General features: G+C 46.1%; 1 protein-coding gene across 1 annotated transcript in view; it reads right to left on the bottom strand.

The window, feature by feature from the left end:
- Window positions 1–18,350: 18,350 nt before the first annotated feature.
- Window positions 18,351–22,589, bottom strand: part of wnt11 (wingless-type MMTV integration site family, member 11) — a 21,501-nt gene continuing 17,262 nt past the window's right edge. The window contains exon 6 of the mRNA XM_063014346.1: window positions 18,351–18,928. Coding sequence (XP_062870416.1) covers window positions 18,754–18,928 — 175 coding nt within the window. The 3' untranslated portion in view covers window positions 18,351–18,753. The remainder of the gene's footprint in view (window positions 18,929–22,589) is intronic.

The raw sequence follows: 22,589 nt of genomic DNA, 5'->3' as shown, positions 1-22,589 counted from the left end.
AGCACCTTCAGGGGTGAGGAGGACCTACGCCTGGTTCTGCTGACCTCCTGGTGGAGTTCTGCTGCTCCTGTTAAGATATAATCAAAAGTGTGTGAGTTCCAACCCATTCTCAAAAAATATCAGGTCTCAAAATCATCTGTACAAACAATTGTCTGTAGATACAAAGTACATGGAACAGTGGTCCTTTGGCCAAGGTTGGGAAGAACACCCAAACTACCACCTCATGTATAATGGGGATGAGTGTGAGGGATCTATTAGATCTGATCTGATGGAGGTTTAGTGGACGGACGATCAAGACTCGTTGATGCCAGAGGACGTGAAGGCTGTGGGGTCTGGTATGGACCAACAGAAGATCTACAGTAGACCAAACACAGTTCATCCAACTTTTCTGTGACTGTCAGAGTCCCCATGCAACTCCTGTCCACCATCAAAAGACCAACAAGTGCACACAGGTATCAGAACTGGACATGGGAGCAACGTAAGAAGGTTGACTGGTCCGATGACTTGGTTACTCACGGAAAAGATGGAACCAGGATGGTCTGTAGGACCCGTTGGTGGCTTCCTGATACCAGAACCCCAGGACCTTCAGATAGAACCTTCAGATGTCTGGTGGAGACCACGTCCCTGCGATTTAAATGTGTGTTTGAGAGGAACGTTTGTAAAATGATCCCAACAAGCGTAACGAGACCTCAACAGAAACCAGTTCCATTCTGGTTTCATCCCAGGAGCAGTTACATTCCGTTCTGTTCCTGGACCCAGACCTGAGGAAAGTACCGGACGCAGAGCGGAGGAAAGTACCAGACCTGGAGCAGAGGAAAGTACCAGACCCGGACGTGAGGAAAGTACCGGACCCGGAGCAGAGGAAAGTACCGGACCCGGACATGAGGAAAGTACCGGACCCGGAGTGGAAGAAAGTACCGGACCCGGAGCTGAGGGAAGTACCGGACCCGGAGTGGAAGAAAGTACCGGACCCGGAGCTGAGGGAAGTACCGGACCTGGAGCAGAGGAAAGTACCGGACCTGGAGCAGAGGAAAGTACCGGACCCGAAGCTGAGGAAAGTACCGGACCCGAAGCTGAAGAAAGTACCGGACCCAGACCTGAGGAAAGTACCGGACCTGGAGCAGAGGAAAGTACCGGACCCGGACGTGAGGAAAGTACCGGACCCGGAGCTGAGGGAAGTACCGGACCCGAACCTGAGGAAAGTACCGGACCCGGACCTGAGGAAAGTACCGGACCCGGACCTGAGGGAAGTACCGGACCCGGACGTGAGGAAAGTACCGGACCCGGAGCTGAGGGAAGTACCGGACCCGGACCTGAGGAAAGTACCGGACCCGGACATGAGGAAAGTACCGGACCCGGAGCTGAGGGAAGTACCGGACCCGGAGTGGAAGAAAGTACCGGACCCGGAGCTGAGGAAATTACCGGACCCGGACATGAGGAAAGTACCGGACCCGGAGTGGAAGAAAGTACCGGACCCGGAGCTGAGGGAAGTACCGGACCCGGAGCTGAGGGAAGTACCGGACCCGGAGTGGAAGAAAGTACCGGACCCGGGGCTGAGGGAAGTACCGGACCCGGACATGAGGAAAGTACCGGACCCGGACATGAGGAAAGTACCGGACCCGGAGCTGAGGGAAGTACCGGACCCGGAGTGGAAGAAAGTACCGGACCCGGAGCTGAGGAAATTACCGGACCCGGACATGAGGAAAGTACCGGACCCGGAGTGGAAGAAAGTACCGGACCCGGAGCTGAGGGAAGTACCGGACCCGGAGTGGAAGAAAGTACCGGACCCGGAGCTGAGGGAAGTACCGGACCCGGAGTGGAAGAAAGTACCGGACCCGGAGTGGAAGAAAGTACCGGACCCGGAGCTGAGGGAAGTACCGGACCCGGAGTGGAATGTGGACACGCTGTGTATCGTGATTAAATAAAGAATCTAAATAAAGACGCTGATTTCAGGGCTGGATGGTTTTTGTTTACAGTTATTAAAGCGTAATTGTGGTTCCTCCATGAATCAGCGTCTGTCCCGGTTCAGACCTTGACGTGACCGCGTCGGTGTGGGGGGGGGGGTGTATTGTGAGGGGGTGAGGGGTGCAGACGGGGGTCTGATTGCTCCTACACTGTTTATGAAAGATGATTTTGGGGCTTGAATGTCAGCAAGTGATTCAGCCACACAGAACATTCATCAGTTATTAGAAACAAACGAGAAGAAAACACCGATCCTTCGTCATGTCCTTCATCGTGTCCTTCATCGTGTCCTTCATCGTGTCCGTGTGGTGGAGCTCCTGCCGATGGATGAAGACTGGACTGAAACTGGAAAGTCTTTTCAGTAATTGGTCATGAACGTAAACACCGACTCCCTGAGCTCTGATGTATATTTTATACTCAGTCAGACTCCTGAACCTCTCAGACGACCAGATGAGTCTCGGACACCATGGCTACTTCAGACGATTGGTCAAGGTGCTTTTGGTGGTCACACTTAGACCTTATTGACCATCGTGAGAGGGATTTGTTCCAGTTTGCGCAACAAATACGTTCTGAACACAAGTACGTTTATTCCAAGCTGGACATTTCAGGTTGTAGAGGAAAGAGAAATCTTCCTATTACCGGTTGGTTCTTTAGATGGATAGGTTGGATAGGTTCCTCAGACAGTTGATGGCTGTATCGGTTCTTCAGATGGCTGTATTGGTTTTTTCAATGGTTCTATTAATGCTTCAGATGGTTTGATTGGTTCTTCAGATGGTTGTAAAGGTTCTTCAGGTGGTTTGAACGGTTCTTTAGATGGTTGTAAAATGCTTCAGATGGTTGTATAGGTTCTTTGGATGATTTGATCGGTTCTTCAGATGGTTGTATCCGTTCTTCAGATGGTTATATCGGTTCTTCAGATGGTTGTAAAGGTTCTTCAGATGGTTGTAAAGGATTTTTAGATGGTTGTAAAGGTTCTTCAGATGGTTGTAAAGGATTTTTAGATGGTTGTAAAGGTTCTTCAGATCATGTTTTGAATTTTTTATCCTGTTGAAGTTCCAGATTTAAAACATTTTAACGTTTGTATTTTTTTCTTCACCACTTGCTCCATCACCAGTTCCTGCCAGTCCAAATATTTCCTTATATTTCAGGCCAGTAAGGCGAGTGAGACGTGGAGAGTCATTATCGTTATTGCGGGAAGCGTAATTGGTGCTGATTTCCTGCCAAGCCCAAAACTGGCCGGGTCACAGTAAGCGATACGGCGCTCAGATCTCCAGGCATGATCTCATTTTCATCCAATAAAGCCCTGGATTCATCTGAACACCAGATCTGTGAACATGTTCCTCACGGTCCTCGTTAAATCCGGTCCGCGGGTTCATTTGTCCTTAATGATGCTCATTTCACAAAACAAAAACCTCCCAACGGGCCTCGGCGTCAAAAAGTCCAAAGTGTTTAATAAAGCAGCTGGAGTTAGTGCAGATGTGAGAACGTTCACTCCAGAGGTGCTAACAAACGTCTGAGAAGATTTCTTACAGATTTCTCCTCGCCTCACAACACAGAACAATCATCTCCTGCTCTGTGGTGAGATGCTGAAGGTTTGTTGTGGAGAAGATCGTCCAGAGAGATGAAGAAGATTCCCAAGAAGATCAAAGGAACATCAAAGAAACACATCATCAAGTTCTGAGAAAAATTTGGCAGGTTAAAAATATAAGGACACCAGCTGATTCCTCATTCCTGATTATGATCGGCTGCAGCCGCTGACTTCTCAGTGTCCGTATAAATACGTACTGTAGGAAACCCACATGGACACGGGGAGAACATGCAAACTCCACACAGAAAGGACCCAGAGCGCTCCACCTGGGAATCGAACCCAGGACCTTCTTGCTGTGAGGCGACAAAGTACAGTGGGTTCCTCCACAGCACGTCTTTGGAGCAGCTGTAGCTTAATGGTTAAGGTATTGGTCCAGTAATCAGAAGGTTGTCGGTTCAAGCCTCACCACTGCCAGGTTGCCACTGTTGGGCCCTTGAGCAAGGCCCTTAACCCTCAATTGCTCAGATTGTGTACTGTCACACTAATGTAAGTCGCTTTAGATAAAAGCGTTCGCTAAATGTTGAGAATGTAAATGGAGGTGCAGACGGGGTGTCCGAATACTTTTGGCTTCAAAAAAATCCGTTTTCGAACCCGAGCCTGGTTCCGATAGCGCTGTGTTTCTGAGTATTAGAGATTTGTTTGCAGCTAACGAGCTGCAGTCGAGGTTAGCGCTCTCGGCGCTGTTGGCGCTGCAGATGTTTGGTTGCAGGAACGGAGAGGAACGTTGGCCGCCCGACTCTCCACCGTCCCGAGGGAGCCGCGAGTCCAGATCTTTTCTTCTGTGAACAAATCCAGAGCTGATTGAGGGGGAGGGAGGGGGGGGGGGGGGTGTCGGTCGGACATGGTGGGACACGGAGAGCATCAGGAAGGAAACGTGCAGCGGCCGTAATGAAACCCTGATGAGAAACGGCTTCCATGAACAGCTTCTCCAGTCTGAGTCTAATCAGAGAACAGAGGCGAGTGGAGAACACGGGGTTCCTGCTGCTCATCCTCGTATAAACTCCAACATCTGAAAGCACTTTCCTCCTCCTCCTCCTCCTCCTCCTCGTTTTTCCTTTCCGCCTCTTTTTTTGGGGATTGGAGGGTTGGAGACCCCGCAGGCTGAGGTCTGATAGCGAGGCGTTGGACTCCATCGCTTCCACGCTTTCAGGGTCACGCTGGCAGAGGAACTCGCGCCAGATTTGCTTTGGCAGAGTCGCCGAGGTGAAATTACGCCTGATTGAACCCGATCGGCCGTGATTAACGTTCCCGGCTGCCAGGTTCCGGGAGGTTCAGATCAAGATCGTCCACTTTACTGCGGTCATAGTCGCGATCTATAATCCTTATGCCTGTGTGGACGCCCTGCTCGCTGACAGCTCAGCTGATCCAAACACGTATCTCCTAATGACTCCTGGGCGCCTACATGCAGGCATGATTGTCCGAGGGGAAGAATGGACGAGTGTTACTGCAGTAGACTCACTGTGACCCTGACCCGGATGATGATACTTATAGATTTTATTACATTAAACACCGTAAATCAATATATAGGATGGTGTCCACATACTTTTGGCTCTACAGTGCTCCAGTAGTGATTGATGTTGTTGGTATTTCTTTGTGATTTTTGTTGATTGGCACCCGGTTTGACTTCGGAAATGAAATTAATTAAGCGGAAAATAAATGAAAAACAGAATAAGAACTGAAAATAATAAAACGGACGCCAGAATGTGCAGGAACGCTGCTTTAATCTGTGATTCTCACCCACCCGGGAGCAACAACCGCCCCTCATTTATCTTCCTATCGTCAGGGTGACGTTCCAATCCCAAAAACTCGCCCCGTTAGCTCTCTTGTTTATCGAAACAATCACTCAGAGCGCTGGTAAGATCCTCCAGATCTCTGATTGTTTGGACTCTGGATCGTCCTGAAATCTGCCGGCCAGGACGTCCTGGCTTGGTCTGTCAGCTCAGCGAAGGAAAACACACACACGAAGATCTGCAAATCACCAAGATGCACTCACGGTGAGATCATATGGCCAAAAGTATACGGACACCTGTGAAAAAGCTCTTATGGAAGACCTCCAGGCATGGTTTAAGGTTCCAGCTCATCCCAAAGGGGTTCAGTAGGCCACTGGAGTTCCTCCACACCACGTTCGTCCGTAAACTAGATGTGCATGAGGAACACGAACAGTAAGACGGGATGTCCACATACTTTTGACTATATTTAAGGACAAGTAAAGCTCTGTAGATGTTCTCTCAGGTTGTTGTGAGTTCTGGATCGTGTTCAGTTTCGTAACCAGATGAATTTCTCCCGGCGGTATGGTGGCTCGCCGGTCCAAGCTCGAGTCAGAGCGGCGATATAAATGCGTGTGGTAATCGAGGGGCGTAAATCAGCCCGGTTTTTGATATATGTGACCTTACGCAAGGTCGGCTCTGCCTAAAGACTGATGGCGCGCTCTTACTGTCAGACCTACACGCCGCTCCGACGAGCTGCCGGGTGCTGGCACCACTGACCACTACACCCCCCCCCCCCCCCCACTTAGAAAAACACCTCAGACGCGAGGTACGAGGGACCCGAATTCCTGTCGGAGCGTCGGCCCCGCTCTGTGCAAGAATCCGGTTTTAATCGGGGAATTCTGAACCGTCTGGTGAACACTCTGCTTTCTGTACCAGGCCTGCCGGTGATTTGGCACCGAATGAGCAACCATTACCTCATCAAGCGAGGAATATATGGAAGCAATTAGGAGCGCAGACTGGCTCCCTGTCCGAATTACACACACGCCTGCAAATTGAAAACAAATTGATGTAAATGCCCACATATGTATGTTTCATTTCTCTCTAATCACCCTAAATATGACGCTGTTTTTACTGAGGAAAAAAGGTTATGAAAACTTCACAGCGTTAAAAGATTTAGGAGCGACGTGATTAGAGCTGTTCTGACGTCCTGAGGTAAAGAATGTTCATTTTTTTTAAGGCAGCCGTTTAATTAAATGCACCTGTTTGTTTTTTCTTTAGCTTGAGTCCATTTTTTATATTTTGGATTGTTTTATAATACAAGAAAATCATAATTTATTACACGTGACCACTTTGGGACCTTTGTAAATCATTCCAGTGGCCTGTTATGGGTTATCATGCCATTGAGAGTATCATAGTGCCCCTTTTCCTCTGCACTGCGGTGCCCTTTGGTACGGTGCATTTTCAAATTTACAATGCCACATGTATAAGTGAGCTGTACTGTACCGAAGTGCCCGTGCTGAATTTGGTGACCATTTTTAACCACCGGACCAAAGCTGGCCTTATAGTTGGACCAAGAAGCATGGTCGGCTATTGATCGGTCGAGCAGAATCACCGCATTTGGCTAAATCACTAGCCCCAAACCTTGGGATCCAAGGTTCAAATCCCAAGCGGTGCCATCAGCTGGTACACACAAATTGATTGGCTATGTCTGATGGGGGTGGCCGACGCCCCACGATGGACTGGTGTGCTGTCAGGGCTGTGCTACTGCATTGAGTCCAGTGATTCATAAGAATCTAGATGCACAGCGACTCTAAAATTAAATGAAATAATAATTAAGAAAATAATTTTAATGTTTTAATGCCCGCAACGCTCCAAATGAGACCAGAGCCGCCAGACAATTTGATTCAGTGAGTCTGTCTGGAGTCGTTTTAAATGAATCAGTAGCTTGTACTTCGTTTGATTTTTGTTATTCACAAAGAGTCTGAATAAAGTCAGAATATTGTTATAATTTTATGATCATAAATAGTAAATCAGGCTTAAATTTTAATTCGAAAACTTCCTTGTTTTAGTGCCCGCAACGCTCCAAATGAGACCAGAGCCGCCAGAAGATTTGATTTAGTGAGTCGGTCTGAAGAGTCATTTAGAAGGAATCGGTAGCGTGTACTTTGTTTGATGTTTGTTACTTAAAACAGAGTCAGAATATTGTTATAATTTTTTTGATCATAAAGAGTAAATCAAATGTAAAATTTAATTAGAAAACTTTTCCTGTTTTAGTGCCCGCAACGTGCCAAATGAGACCAGAACGCGCACCACCCACACCACCGACTGCACCAGCGCACCACCCCAAATCCTCATCAGCTATAAAAGATCTGCTGCTGCGCTGTATGGGAAAACAAATCTAATCTTAATGGTTTGGGCTTTATTGTGGAAAGCAGCAGAACGTTTCACAGATGACCTGCAGCGTTTATCGCCTCATTACGCTTCACATTTTACCAGCATGTGGGACTCATTCAGTCCGTAACACCAATATTTCATAACACTTTATAACGTTCTGTAATATTGCGGCGGATGTGGACGTGTGAAGCTCTGTCTGTCTTTTGGAAACGATTCGGAGATATAAAAAATGCCAAGACTCCACATAAAGCACCGGAACTCAATACGGCTCTTTTATGAGAGCTTTCTTAGAGCAGATGTGGATGAGATGGAAACACTGAGCAGATTTAGTGAGAAGACAGTTCGTCCGTCCACGGTTTTTCATCGCTCCGTCCACTTTCAGCACTGACACGATAACCCCGGAGCATCATACTACCACCACCGTACTTTACAGTGGGTGCAGCGCTCTTTCAAACACACACAAACGTCTGTGAGCAGCAACAAACTCCAGTCGAGCTTTAAAGTGCCCGTGTTGGAACAGTATCACAGTTTTCTTCCCAACCTTGGCAAACTGACCGCTGTTCCATGTGCTTTGTAGATTATTCTTTGCTCAGACGACCTCTTTGGACTTTCCCTTGATGTAGTGCTTCTTGGGGGCACTGTCTGCTGTGTGCAGTCAGACTAGCCCTATTTATATGTGCACAGAGAAGTCATAAATGGAAGTCACACCTGACTATGAGCTTCTTTGGAACAACTCTCATTCCAAACTCATTTCAAAATCAAGGGCAATAATATAATCATATACGGTTGCCCATCCTTTGCAACTGTAAGATGTTCCACAGGATTTCGGAGTGTGCCTGGGTGAATTTGACTCGAGTCTGTCATCAGTGATGCTGAATGATAAGACTCACAATCGACATTCCAGTTCATCCCAAGTTCATCAATAGGGCTTTGACTTTCAGGCTTCTAGAGTTTATCCAGACATCAGACCAGAGCAGGGGTAGCTCAGTGGTTAAGGTACTGGATTAGTAATTAGAAGGTTGCCGGGTCAAGCCTAAATGCCAATAAGTTGGCATTCCAACGAATTGTATTCAGTTGGAATTGTAAGTCCTTTTGGAATTAAAGGCGTCTGCTAAATGCTGCAAATGTAAATCTTTATGGAACAGGACAGGGCCATCCATAAACTGTTGCCCCAAATTCTGAAGAGTGTGCTACCCCTGGACTTGATCATTAAACCGAATGTCCACATACTTTTGGCCACATGTGCATGTTCAGAGCAGAATTGTATTTTGGTTTTCAGGGTGGAGGAAGGTGAGGAGAGCAGGAGGATCTCAGGGTGATGAAACGCTCCCGGTCCCTCAGAGCCCCGGCAATTACTCTCGGCAATCACCGTCCACCAGCGGCAGCCAGAGGTGATTAGATTCAGTCCGGCGCTAATAGAGGTTCACACGGAGGACGTGTAGTCAAACACACCGCGCTCAGATCGCCGTCTAATTCGTTTGCGATGGCCGGCGTGTTTGTTGACTTTAGCGTGGAGAAAGTGATCAGGGTTGCTGTGTTTACTCGCCATGGTGTTGACTTTTCCCAGACAGATTTTGGAGTGGGGATCGGGGGGATCGGGGGTATTGAGGGGGATTGAAGGGATCCCTCTTCCCCCCTTTCCGTCCCAGATTTTTCATCTCCCGTTGAAAACGAGCCGCGTTTCCATTATTGAACTTTTCACTACGCGCCGGTTCGAGACGCCCCCCCCCCCCCCCCCCCCCTCGCGCCCTGGCTCAGGGACTCACTGCCAACAGGTCATTAGTGCGAATTTCATTACAGCGGCTATTTTCATTACGCGGCTCCATTTCTCAGATCAGCGGCGGGACCTAATCACCGTTCATTCCACCGTCGCCGGGCGGAGGGTTTACATGAATGTTTTCGCACCTGCCGCGCCGAGCTTCGTCTCGCGGCTCTAAATGAAATTCTGAGACGAGGTATTCAGGGCGTGGTCAGACATGAATGGCGTTCCTTCTCGACATGTGGAGTTTGGCCGGCGTTCCCGTGTGAAACGAATGGATGTGGAACGGAGCGGCGTGACGGGAAATTCGGTAACATGCGAAGCCCGTGTCCCATAACGTTCCACGACTGCTTTAGAATTGAGTTCCACTGGCTGTTTTTGGTCGGTGTCCACAAACTTTTGGCCGTGTATCTTAACAGCGTGACAGAAAAAGCACTCGACTGTGTACATTGATGTGATGCAACTAACAGATATCTAGGAAGGTCCATTAGGTCATTAGGTGCCCAGATTGGAGGTGCAAAGATCACAAAAGCTGTGGAACTCATGGCAGCGCCACCATTCAGGAACATTTGGTATTGAGGGTCAACTTGATGTAAAGAGCACAACACCTGGACCCCTGAGACGTCTACCAAAGTGAAGCCAAACTATGGACTCCACAACTACCAACTACTGCAGACTGTGAGGTAGATTCCCTCCGAACTGAAAGATTTCATTATAAACAAACACTTGAGGACTGTAGGAGAGCGTTCGGTGGGAGCAGGTGAAAAGTCTCCTAGAGATGTTGAGTTCTGGAGGATGTTCTGCACCATCTCTCTCCATGGTAACGCGCCCGAGGCTCCCAAATGCCCCGAAGCCACAATGATGACAAAACAGTATTTAAGTGCCTCAGTAGAACAGGAGGGGCGGAGGGGTGCAGGGGCGGAGGGGTGGAGGGGCAGAAAGTGCGTTTACAGTTGGGGTCAGCAGATTTCAATAGGTTTATACCACTGCACTCACACGCCATTGTTCCTGCTCTCTACAGCCCACCACAATGAGAACACAGTCCACCTTAAAAACAACAACCCCCCCCCCCACACTGTATAATATTCACTCTCCTCTTCTACCCCCCCACTGTATAACATACACTCTCCTATTCTACCCCCCAATATATAATAATCACTCTCCTCTTCTACCCTTCCACTGTATAACATACACTCTCCTATTCTACCCCCCCCCCCCCCCCACTGTATAACATACACTTTACTCTTCTAGATCTGTTGTGTTTAGTTCTGTTGTGTTCTGTTCAGATCTGTTTAGTAAAGGTTTGTTCTGTTGTGTTCTGTTCACTTCTGTTGTGTTCTGTTCAGATCAGATTATTTGTTTATATGATGTTCAGTTCCAGAATAAATTTTAAGTGAAGAACTAAAATTAAAATCATTTAAACAGATTCAGGATTTTTGAATTTTGTTTTTGCAAAAATATAAAAGTATAAATAATTAAATGAATAAATAAAAACTAAATCTGATATAAAAGATTTTAGAAATATAATTAATGTTCTAATTGCAATAAATAAAAATAGAAATACTGCATCTAAAATAAATAATTAGTTGTTTTTTTTCTGAAAATTTGAAATATAAAGTCATTTAAAATTTACATTTAAAATATACAATTTATTACATCTGAAATTAATTACTATAAAAATTCTGACTCAAAAAATAATCCATGATGTTTAGTTTTTTATTCTCAAAATGATCACAATAAAAAAACTAAAAATTAATAAAAAAAGAAATAAAATGTAAATTATAGAAAATAGAAACTAACAGAACTGAACAAACAAAAAACCTGCAAATAATAAACAATTTTTTTTAGATTTTTAGTCATACCAGTTCAAATCAACACAAAAATTTGTTTTTTATTGTGATTTAAATCACATCTGTGACGTGTTATTTTATATTCTTTATTATTCACATGAATTTATTTCATATTTTAATCATCTGAAAATGTTTTACACTTTATTTCTTTATTAATAGATTTAAATGTGTAGATGATTTTATTATAATATAAATATAAATAATAATTATTATACACGCAGTAAATCACTTTATTCTTTTATTTGGATTATTTTAACACAAACTGCTTTGATGTTTCAACTTTTATTTCTATTAAACTTGTTTTTTCGTTCCATTTTTGAAGTTCTAAATAATTAGAGTTGTATAAACTCTACACAGACCCCCGGGGGGGCGCGGCTGATCTAACCTGCACCTCTGGTGGGTCACGTGGGATCAGATTGACACAGACCGTGATTTTAACCCCCCCCCCCCCCCCCCTTTCCAAAACTAAACCCCCCCACCCACCCCTGCAGTAATTACTTCTTTTTAAGGACGGGAACAATCAGGCGATCTTTTTTAGCCTCGGCGGGCGTAACAAAGGCCGACCCCGGGGTTCGGGAGTCATCCGGCCCCCATTAGCTCACCGCCGCGCTTCCGTATGAGCGGGCGGAGGAACGGGGCCCGAGTTCACGCCGAATTAGAGCTGCACCCATTCTCTCTAAATCCTGCTCTTACAGAGGGTCACGACGAGGTCGATCCAATCAGGATCAGAAACTACAGAGGAGCTTCATTCATTCATTCATTCATCCTGGTCAGGGTCACAGCTGGTCCGGCACCACTCACAACCACTGGCCAGCAATCACCTCCAGACATGTATTCTCATGCTCATACCTGGTGGCAGTTTAGCCAATCCACCGTTTGCATGTTTTCCAGAAGTGAAAAGAAAATAGAGAACATACCAAACTCTGTACAGAACCCAGGATGGAACCCAGCTCATCAGGCCCACGCTGCAGTGCCACACCCACTCTACCAGCTGTGCCACCCGGCAGGGCTTCAGTAACAACACAACAGCACATAAAGCAGGGTTTCAAAAATGAGGACACCTCCCTCCCACATCCCTCTGGTATTCATTTGGATTTTGGACCATGACTGCAGGGATTTGCAGGGGTCAGAAACTGATCGCCGAGCGGCCGGCAGTAAAAATCACTAACATGATGCCAGCGCTTATACCCAGATCAGCTTCAGGACTGAACAGAGGCGGAGAATTCACTGCTCAAACTCGAGTCTTTAACTCAACCATCAGAATTACAGACGATATTCAGACACTGTGATGCTACAGCAGGTCGTGTAGGTGCTGCATAGCTTCAGGATCCTGGAGATCTAAGGTTTGATCCTCATCTCAGGTTGCTGATGAGTTTAGTATGTTCTCCCTCCGACTTTTTATCTGGGAAAGTCAGAACGCTGGTGTTCTGTTCATGTTCTGCACCCAGTGTTTTTCAGCTAGACTTCAGAATGACTGAATTAAATAATGAATTTAATACTGAATGAATGAATGAATTGTAAAATGAATTAATGAAATAATAAATTAATTGCTGAATGACTAAATTACCAAATGAAATATACAATGAATGAATGAATGAATAAAATAATGACTGAATAAAGGAATTAATAAAATTAATTAATGATTAAATAAAATAATAAATAAATTAATTAATTAATTACTAAATGCAGGAATGAATTTTAAAATGAATGAATGAATAAAATAATAAATATATGATAGAATGAATAAATTAATTAATTAATTACTGGATAAAATAAGAAAGTAATGACTGAATGAATTAATAAATATGTAAAATAAAGAATAAATTACTGAATGAATTATAAAATGAATCAATGAATAAATAAATAAATTAATTAATCTGTCATTTATTGAATAAATAAATGACAATGAATTTTAAAATGAATGAATAAAATAATAAATAAATGACAGAATGAATGAATGAATTAATTGATTACTGAATAAAATAAAGAATTACTGAATGATAAATAAATGAACGAATGATTGAATGAATTATAGAATAAATGAATTAATGACTAAATAAATGACAGAAAAATGAATGACTTACTGAAGTTAATGAATGAATGTACCAGAAACATGTTTTCATGTTACTCAGGCCCTGACCAGGATAATGTGGTTGTATATTCAGACAATGATAATAATAATATTTCACTTTTATTTTCATCTACTGCTTTCTCCTGGTCAGGGTCGCTGTAGGTTCTTTATAAAAGGCTTCAAAGTAAATCATCGTTCATTCATTCATTCATCAGTGAAATAAATCCTAGAACTCCAGTACTAACAGTCTCTCTCTCTCTGTCTCTCTCTCTCTCTCTCTCTGTCTCTCTCTCTCTCTCTCTGTACCGCCGCTGTTTCAGGGCGTCGCCGCCCCGCCGTCTGAAAATCTCTTTAATGGAAACGTTGAAAAGCGTCTCGAGCGCTAACACGCTCACACGATTACACTAAATTAGCGGCGGCCGCTGGAGGGAAGCCAGGACGCTTCAGGAGAAGTCATTAGCTACGACGCTCGTTTAGCTCCTGCAGGACGAGAACCGGGTCTCAAATTCCCACGCCATGTTCCGAGAGGAGCTGGTTCCAGTCCCGACCTACAGATACCCGCCGAGCAGAAGTCTGGAGAACGTTTAGATCAAAACATATAAACAGCAGGGCGACGACGCGAACATGAAACGTTCTGAATCTGAGCGACGCTGCTGGGTTACGTGTGTCACACTGTCCACAGTCGAACGAGCTTCACATCACTGTGAGCTACGAGGCTGCAGAGCAAGAACAACAATCACACCACACATGAGAGTGGGTAGCACTGACACCTCACAGCAAGAAGGTCCTGGGTTCAAATCCCTGTGTGAAGTTTGCATGTTCTCCCTATGTTCTGGTTTCCTCCCTGGAGGAGGTTAACTGGAGCCCAGTTGGAGCTCCGCCCCGTGACCTGTCCGTGGGTGTTTTCCACCTCTCGCCCGATGAATCGGACCCACTGAGACCCTGACCAGGATATAGTGCTGGTAAAACCGACTATGGGTGAATGCCAGAAGGAGAAAAGCATTCAAACCCAACAATACTGTACAAAATCGGGTCATGTTCAGGATCTTGGACGTGTTCTGGTGTTCCAGCGGAGCAGTGATCCCCATCAGAACCGATTTTGGAGGTCTGGATCAGGCTAAAATGAGTCCTGAGCTTAATCTTGTCAAGTCTGCGCTGGGAAACTCCCAGTGGAAAGGTCCGAGATCCAACCTGAGATGTTCCAGAAGCTTCCTGAGGGCCGTCAGAAGCAACGGCTCGAGGATCGAGGAGATCCAAAACACTAATCCACACTAATCCAGAGCTTCTCTAACAGGAATGGGTGATGTGACCTGTCCGTCAGCACTTCAGAACTCCCCAAATTCCCCCAGCGGACCCCCATGGACCCCCCCTGGACCCCCTGAAACATGACCGGTCTCTACACAACCCCAGGAATCTTCTCAAGTGCTTCAGAACACGTCTCCAGATCTCATCAACCGTCCCAACCCAAAACCAACAGCGTGACCCCGACCCAAACACCCCTCAAAACCTCCACCGAATTGTTCGGACCCCCCAAACTGCACGGAACCCATTACTGAACCCAAAACCGCTGGGACCCTCCAAAGTAATCCCTCCAAAACCCTCCCAAACCACCCTGGATCCCAGCCAACCCCCCTCACGTCACTTTAAACCCCTCCATAACACCCATAATCCCATCAGAACCCCCCCCCCCCCCCCCCCCCCCCCCACACACACACACACACGAAATTCCCCCACCGCCCCATGTACCCCCCCACCGCCACGTGTCTGAGCTGTAAAAAAACACCTTCAGGGTGGTGACAGGTTCAACCTCGAGTTTCCAGGTTCTGTTTCTGTCACTGCAATCAGCACAGACGTCAACACACACACACACACACACACGTATAGTCTGCGTACCCGCACACACACACACACACCTTTACTCTGTGTACCCGCCGTCCTACCCGCGACACCTTTCCATTCTTAGCGCGCCAACATTTTCCGGCGAGGCGAAGCTTTCATCAGCTGCTGTACCTCAGGATTCAGGATCAGGGTTCATCACCGAGTCCTAACATCTGTAGCTGTGATCAGCTGTGATCCACCACTGCCAGGTTGCAAACTGTTGGGCCCTTGAGCAAGGCCCTTAACCCTTGATTGCTTGGACTGTAGGTCTCTTTGGATAAAAGTGTCAGCTGAATGCCGAAAATGTAATGTCTCGTGTTGTTCCAGGACTTGTGCACATGTGTCCAGGCTGCTGGCACTAACGCCCCTCAAACCATGACAGATGCTAACATTAGGGAAGGTCCTCTTTCTCTTTGGTCCAAAGAACAGAACATCTGGCACATTCACACCTTGTTTTGTACCCAGTTATGAGCATCACCTGTTTTAGACGTCCCAACTTTTTTGGAACGTGGTGCAGACATCAAACTACAGCGGTACCTTAAACTGGCGTCCAGTTTTAAAGACGTTGAGTTTCGAGCTATTTTTTCCCGTAAGGATGTTTGGGGAACCTGTTAATGCGTCCATGGTCCCGTGGAGCTGCAGATATTTTAGTCTCATGTAAAATAATGAGGTTGTTTTTGACACTTAAACACTGAAAATAACACAAATATAATATAAACACACTGAAATACAATTACTAACAGTTACACATCAATAAAAATACAATAAAAGCTGCACTTTAGTTTGACTTCTTTATTGTTTCCTGACGCTTCTTAATGCTGGAGATGCTCGATCTTGGAATACAATATTCCCTTCAGCACCGGCGCATTCACATGAGAAACTTAATGTGACTTATTGTAGTAAAACAGTGAGTGAGGAATGTGATTAGTGGAGGAACTTATGAGCAGTAATAATGAAGAGAAGTTTAGTGCTCCTGTCTCCTTCTTTTACTACATTAAACCACGTTAAGCTTTATTTTCAACCAGAAGCGTTTTAGACTCTGGGAGAAGCTGATTCTGATTCTCACCATTTCTCAGAAGCTGGAGCTGTAACACAAGTTTAAAAGTGAAACAGGGAGGAGAATCCAGATAAACACAGATACATGTGGAGCTGTAACCCTGGATCTGATCTCATCATCACCGAACAAGCCGAGAGGAAAGAACAACAGCAGAGGCAGTTTGTGGTAAAGAATATTTAATTACTCTATAAATATTTCTTTTGTTTAGATTCAGAATACAAAATGTCGTATGTACAGCCACACGGAGGTGGTTCAGGATGTGCGCCGCTCGTATTCCCCTGCTTCTGCACGGCCGAGTACGAATAAACGCAGAGATTCTTAATGAGGATAAAAAAAATATAGAAACACGTAAAACTCTTAAACTCCCAAAAATATCGTCTCACAGCTTACAACAGTCCACGTCCAAACAGCAAAAACTATACCATATATGACCTCTGTGTGACTTTCTGAGGAGCTCCTCAGAAGTGTGTCTGTGGGAATTTGTGCCCGTTCAGACAGTATTTGTACGGCTGGACGCTGATCGATCAGTCGGTGTTCCGGTTCATCCCAGAGCTGAGAGCTCAGAACAGAAGGACCTTCCCTAAACTGTTGGTGCCAGTCAGAAGCTTATGAGTAGTGACTGTTGTGGCTGAAACACGTGCATTTATTGGTCTTAGCTCAGAGGTTAAGGTGCCGGACTAGTAATCAGAAGTTTGCTGGTTCAAGCCTCACTACTGCCATGTTGGCACTGTCGGGCCCCTGAGCGAGGCCCTTATATCTCAGCTGCTCAAACTGTATCAGTCATCATTGTAAGTAGTTTTGGATAAAAGCGTCGGCTAAATGACGAAAATGTAAATCTAATCACAAGGTTGCAGGTTCAAACCCTACCACAGCCTGGTTGCCACTGTCGGGCCCCTGAGCACGGCCCTTAACCCTCAATTGCTCAGACAGTATACTGTAACTGTAATGTAAGTCGCTTTGAATAACAGCGTCCACTAAATGCTGGAAATGTGGCGGTTGTATCCTAGTAGTTAAGGTACTGGAATAGTAATCAGAAGGTTGCAGGTTTAAGACCCACCACTACCAAGTTGCCACTGTTGGGCCCCTGAGCAAGGCCCTTAACCCTCAACTGTATCAGTTATAACTGTAAGTCGCTTTGGATAAAAGTGTACACTCAATGCTGTAAATGTAATCACAAGGCTGATGGTTCAAGCCCCACCACTGCCAAGTTGGGCCCCTGAGCAAGGCCCTTAAAACTTAATTGCTCAAACTGTATCAGTCATAATTGTCACTTTGGATCAAAGCGTCCGCTAAATGCTGCAAATGTGGCGGTTGTATCCTAGTAGTTAAGGTACTGGACTAGTAATCAGAAGGTTGCAGGTTCAAGCCCCACCACTGCCAAGTTGGGCCCCTGAGCAAGGCCCTTAAAAACTGTATTCAGTAATAATTGTAAGTCGCTTTGGATAAAAGCGCCGGCTAAATGCCGAAAATGTAAATGTAAATCTAATCACAAGGTTTCAGGTTCAAGCCCCACCACTTTTAAGTTGCGACTGTCGGGCCCCTGAGCACGGCCCTTAACCCTTAATTGCTCAGACAGTATACTGTAACTGTAATGTAAGTTGCTTTGGATAAAAGCGTCCACTAAATGCTGCAATTGTGGCGGCTGTACCCTAGTAGTTAAGGTACTGGAATAGTAATCAGAAGGTTGCAGGTTCAAACCCCACCACCTGGTTGCCACTGTCGGGCCCCTGAGCAAGGCCCTTAACCCTTAATTGCTCAGACAATGTACTGTAACTGTAATGTAAGTCGCTTTGGATACCAGCGTCCACTAAATGCCAAAAATTTAAATGTAATCACAGGGTTGCAGGTTCAAGCCCCACCACTGCTAAGTTGCCACTGTTGGGCCCCTGAGCGAGGCCCTTAACCCTCAATTGCTCAGACTGTATTTAGTCATAACTATAAGCCGCTTTGGATAACAGTGTCCGCTAAATGCTGGAAATGTAAACCTAAATAAGTTCAGTAATTAGAACAGGCGTCCCAATACGTTTGATCATATAGTGTGTATGTATATATTTATATATATTCCGAATCAGGAACCGTTGACTTTTTGGAGGCTCAGTTACAAATTTGACCCCAAATATCGGCGTGTTTTTATTATCGTCTACGAAAATAAACTCTCAAAAATCTGAATTAGTTCGTAATGAAACGTAAAAACTGGAGTCGTCCGAGTCGCTCGTGGTGACACGCTCGTTCGTTAGTGATACGCTCGTTAGCGATATTCACAGCGCAGAAGAAACCGTTTCTTTATAAACTGAGAAATTCGACGGTAAGAAAAGCTTCGGACGACGGTAAGTCCTGTTTAGCGTAGTAGCTTAGCGCTTCGGTTAGCCGCGACCCGGAAACGTACCAAAAAAACCTCCGATAATAAAAACAGTCGTGTGGTGAGTGACGCCCGGTGTGGATCAGGAGCTCAGATCTGTGGGGCGGGGTTCCGTTTCTCGGGGGTTTATTTGCAGACGTAGCGCTCCACCGTCCGCTCACACTTCTTACAGGTGACGTAGCAGCACCAGTGATATTTACAGTGACAGCGCTCCACGATCCGGTCCGTGTAGGGGTTATAGCCACGCCCGCAGCACATCAGGTCACAGCTGTCGCTCCCGCTCGACGTCTTGTTACACTGCCTGCAAACACACCATAATGACATCATAAATATAATAAATATAATAAATAAATAAATATAATAAATAAATAAATATAATAAATAAATATAATAAATAAATAAATAAATATAAATATAATAAATAAATATAATAAATAAATATAATAAATAAATAAATATAAATATAATAAATAAATATAAAACATAAATAAATATAATAATTATAATAAATAAATATAATAAATAAATATAATAAATAAATATAATAAATATAATATAAATAAAAAAAATAAGTGATTAAATGACATCTACAATCAGAGCTGCAACAACAGAGTACCAGAGAGCCCAGAGGGCAGGAGCCGGGGTGATCGAGGGTTCGAATCCCCAGTGGTGCTATTACCCAATAAATAAAGGAAGTGATTAAATGAGATTCACAATCAGGGCCCTACAGACGAGTCTGTTTACAGCAAGACTGTACAAGCACCATGAGGCAACCAACAGAGTACCAGACAGCCCAGAGAGCCGGGACTGAATGCAGCAGTAAAAAACCCACTACTGCCGGGATCTGGTGATTCTTTAAATAAATAAAATAAATAATTAATAAATAAAATAAATAAATGAATAATTAATTAAATAAATAAAAAGAATACATAAATAAAATTTATAAATTAATTAATTAATACAATTAAATAAATAAATCAATAAATAAATTGGGTGCAGGTTTGAATGCAACTGTAAATTCTGCTAACCCACTACTGCTGGGTTCCGGTGATCTAGGGTTCCAATCCCAGCTGTGCTATCACCCGATCGGGCATCTACACAGACATGATTGGCTACGTCAGTGTCTGAGGGAGGGCCGACTGGCTTCCTCTCTGGACCCACCGCAACGCTGTGCTCATCTTTCCAAAAGCATGCAGAAGGTGGATTGGCTGCTGGTGTTTCTGTGACTAATTGTTTAGTGTATACTCCTGCTTTCCAGCCAGCGCTAGACCCACTGTGACCCTGACCAGGAACAACTGGTTTAAGCTGGAGCTACTTATAATTCGTTGTTTATGTTTTACCACCAATTCATCTTGGTCAGGGTCGCTGTGGGTGCGCAGTAACTCACCCAAACACACAGGACGCCAATCCACCCCCCGACCCCAAGACACAAATAGAGCCAAGCATGTGTGTACGGGGACGCCCGGCGGGCCGATAGCACCACCGGGGATCCGAACCCAAAATGATCATGCCCCCCTTTTTTACAGAGATTTGATCTTTAAAAGCAGCCCCCCCGGTAGAGTTTGGAAAGTGGGTGTGTTGGGGGTGTGTTGGAGGGGGTTAAACGGTATCCCGGGGAACATTGGGGTTCAGACCAGCGTCCAGCTGGACCACATTCTGATGGACCTTTATATTCACTGGAGCCCGAGGCGCAGAATAGCCGCTCGTAAATCAGCCGCGCAGTAACACGCATTGTTTCAGAGCCGCGTGACGCTAACGGTCCGAGCGCTGAAAGAGAGACGGGCCGAGAGCAGGAGGTGAAGAATGCGCTGGTTTTAAATTTGGGGACGGGGGGGAGGGGGGGGGTATTAGTGTCCTACTTACAACCTTTTAACCAGGAGAGAACCTGAGCTAATGAAGCAGCTCCAACTCAGCAACACCTACATACAGAGGAGACGTGAATCCGTGATGAGTGAGTGAATGAGTGGATGAATGATGAACCCCCAGCAGCTGATTCCTGCGTCTGTTTCTCCTCCACGTCTGACAGAACGCTGCGCTAAAGCAGCCCCGCCGCTAACTTTAGCCCGTGATAGCGGCGCGCGGCGTGTTTGTGTTGGTCGTGCTATCAGGGGTTCTGTTGGGGGGAGGGGGGCAACACACACAGAGGAAATGAGAGCGTGCAGGACGGGGGGCCGGGAAGGGGGTCGGGGTGGATTTCGGGGTGTAATCAGGGGCTTAATGGGTTTCGAATGTCCGTGTTGGGACGCGACCACCTACACCGCCGGACCGGCGCACGCAGCGGCGTCGACATCGCTAACGATCACGAGATACGGAGACGTCATGTGACCTAAATATATAGCAGCTCATATCAGTGTAGGAGCTATCAGCACTCTGTGTGTGTGTGTGTGTGTGTGTGTGTGTGTGTGTGTGTGAGTGGGTGAGTGAGTGGGTGAGTGAGTGGGTGAGTGAGTGAGTGAATGGGTGGGTGGGTGAGTGAGTGAGTGGGTGGGTGAGTGAGTGAATGGATGGGTGGGTGGGTGAGTGAGTGGGTGGGTGAGTGGGTGAGTGAGTGAGTGAATGGGTGGGTGGGTGAGTGAGTGAGTGGGTGGGTGGGTGAGTGGGTGAGTGAGTGAGTGGGTGGGTGAGTGAGTGGGTGGGTGAGTGGGTGAGTGAGTGGGTGGGTGGGTGAGTGGGTGAGTGAATGGGTCAGTGGGTGAGTGAGTGAGTGGGTGGGTGAGTGGGTAAGTGAGTGGGTGAGTGAGTGGGTGGGTGGGTGAGTGGGTGAGTGAGTGAGTGAGTGAGTGGGTGGGTGAGTGAGTGAGTGGGTGGGTGAGTGGGTGGGTGGGTGGGTGGGTGGGTGGGTGGGTGAGTATGTAGGTGAGTGAATGAGTGAGTAAGTGAGTAAGTGAGTGGGTGAGTGAGTGGGTGAGTGAGTGGGTGAGTAAGTGGGTGGGTGGGTGAGTGAGTATGTAGGTGAACGAGTGAGTGAGTGGGTGAGTGAGTGGGTGAGTGGGTGAGTATGTAGGTGAATGAGTGAGTGAGTGGGTGAGTATGTAGGTGAATGAGTGAGTGAGTGAGTGAGTGGGTGAGTATGTAGGTGAATGAGTGAGTGAGTGGGTGAGTATGTAGGTGAATGAGTGAGTGGGTGAGTATGTAGGTGAATGAGTGAGTGAGTGAGTGGGTGAGTGAGTGAGTGGGTGAGTGGGTGAGTATGTAGGTGAATGAGTGAGTGGGTGAGTATGTAGGTGAATGAGTGAGTGAGTATGTAGGTGAATGAGTGAGTGAGTGGGTGAGTATGTAGGTGAATGAGTGAGTGGGTGAGTATGTAGGTGAATGAGTGAGTGAGTGAGTGGGTGAGTGAGTGAGTGGGTGAGTGGGTGAGTATGTAGGTGAATGAGTGAGTGGGTGAGTATGTAGGTGAATGAGTGAGTGAGTGAGTGGGTGAGTATGTAGGTGAATGAGTGAGTGGGTGAGTGGGTGAGTATGTAGGTGAGTGAGTGAGTGAGTGAGTGGGTGAGTGAGTGAGTGGGTGAGTATGTAGGTGAATGAGTGAGTGAGTGAGTGGGTGAGTGAGTGAGTGGGTGAGTATGTAGGTGAATGAGTGAGTGAGTGAGTGGGTGAGTGAGTGAGTGGGTGAGTATGTAGGTGAATGAGTGAGTGAGTGGGTGAGTGAGTGAGTGAGTGGGTGAGTGAGTGGGTGAGTATGTAGGTGAATGAGTGAGTGAGTGAGTGAGTGGGTGAGTGAGTGAGTGAGTGGGTGAATATGTAGGTGAATGAGTGAGTGAGTGAGTTGGTGAGTGAGTGAGTGGGTGAGTGGGTGAGTAAGTAGGTGAATGAGTGAGTGAGTGAGTGGGTGAGTGAGTGAGTGAGTGAGTGGGTGAGTGAGTGGGTGAGTATGTAGGTGAATGAGTGAGTGAGTGAGTGAGTGGGTGAGTGAGTGGGTGAGTATGTAGGTGAATGAGTGAGTGAGTGAGTGGGTGAGT

This window comes from Trichomycterus rosablanca, chromosome 18, assembly GCF_030014385.1.
Source record: "Trichomycterus rosablanca isolate fTriRos1 chromosome 18, fTriRos1.hap1, whole genome shotgun sequence".
Lineage (NCBI taxonomy): Eukaryota > Metazoa > Chordata > Actinopteri > Siluriformes > Trichomycteridae > Trichomycterus > Trichomycterus rosablanca.
The sequence above is the reverse complement of the archived record's forward strand: the minus strand, read 5'-3'. Positions and strand labels throughout refer to the sequence as shown.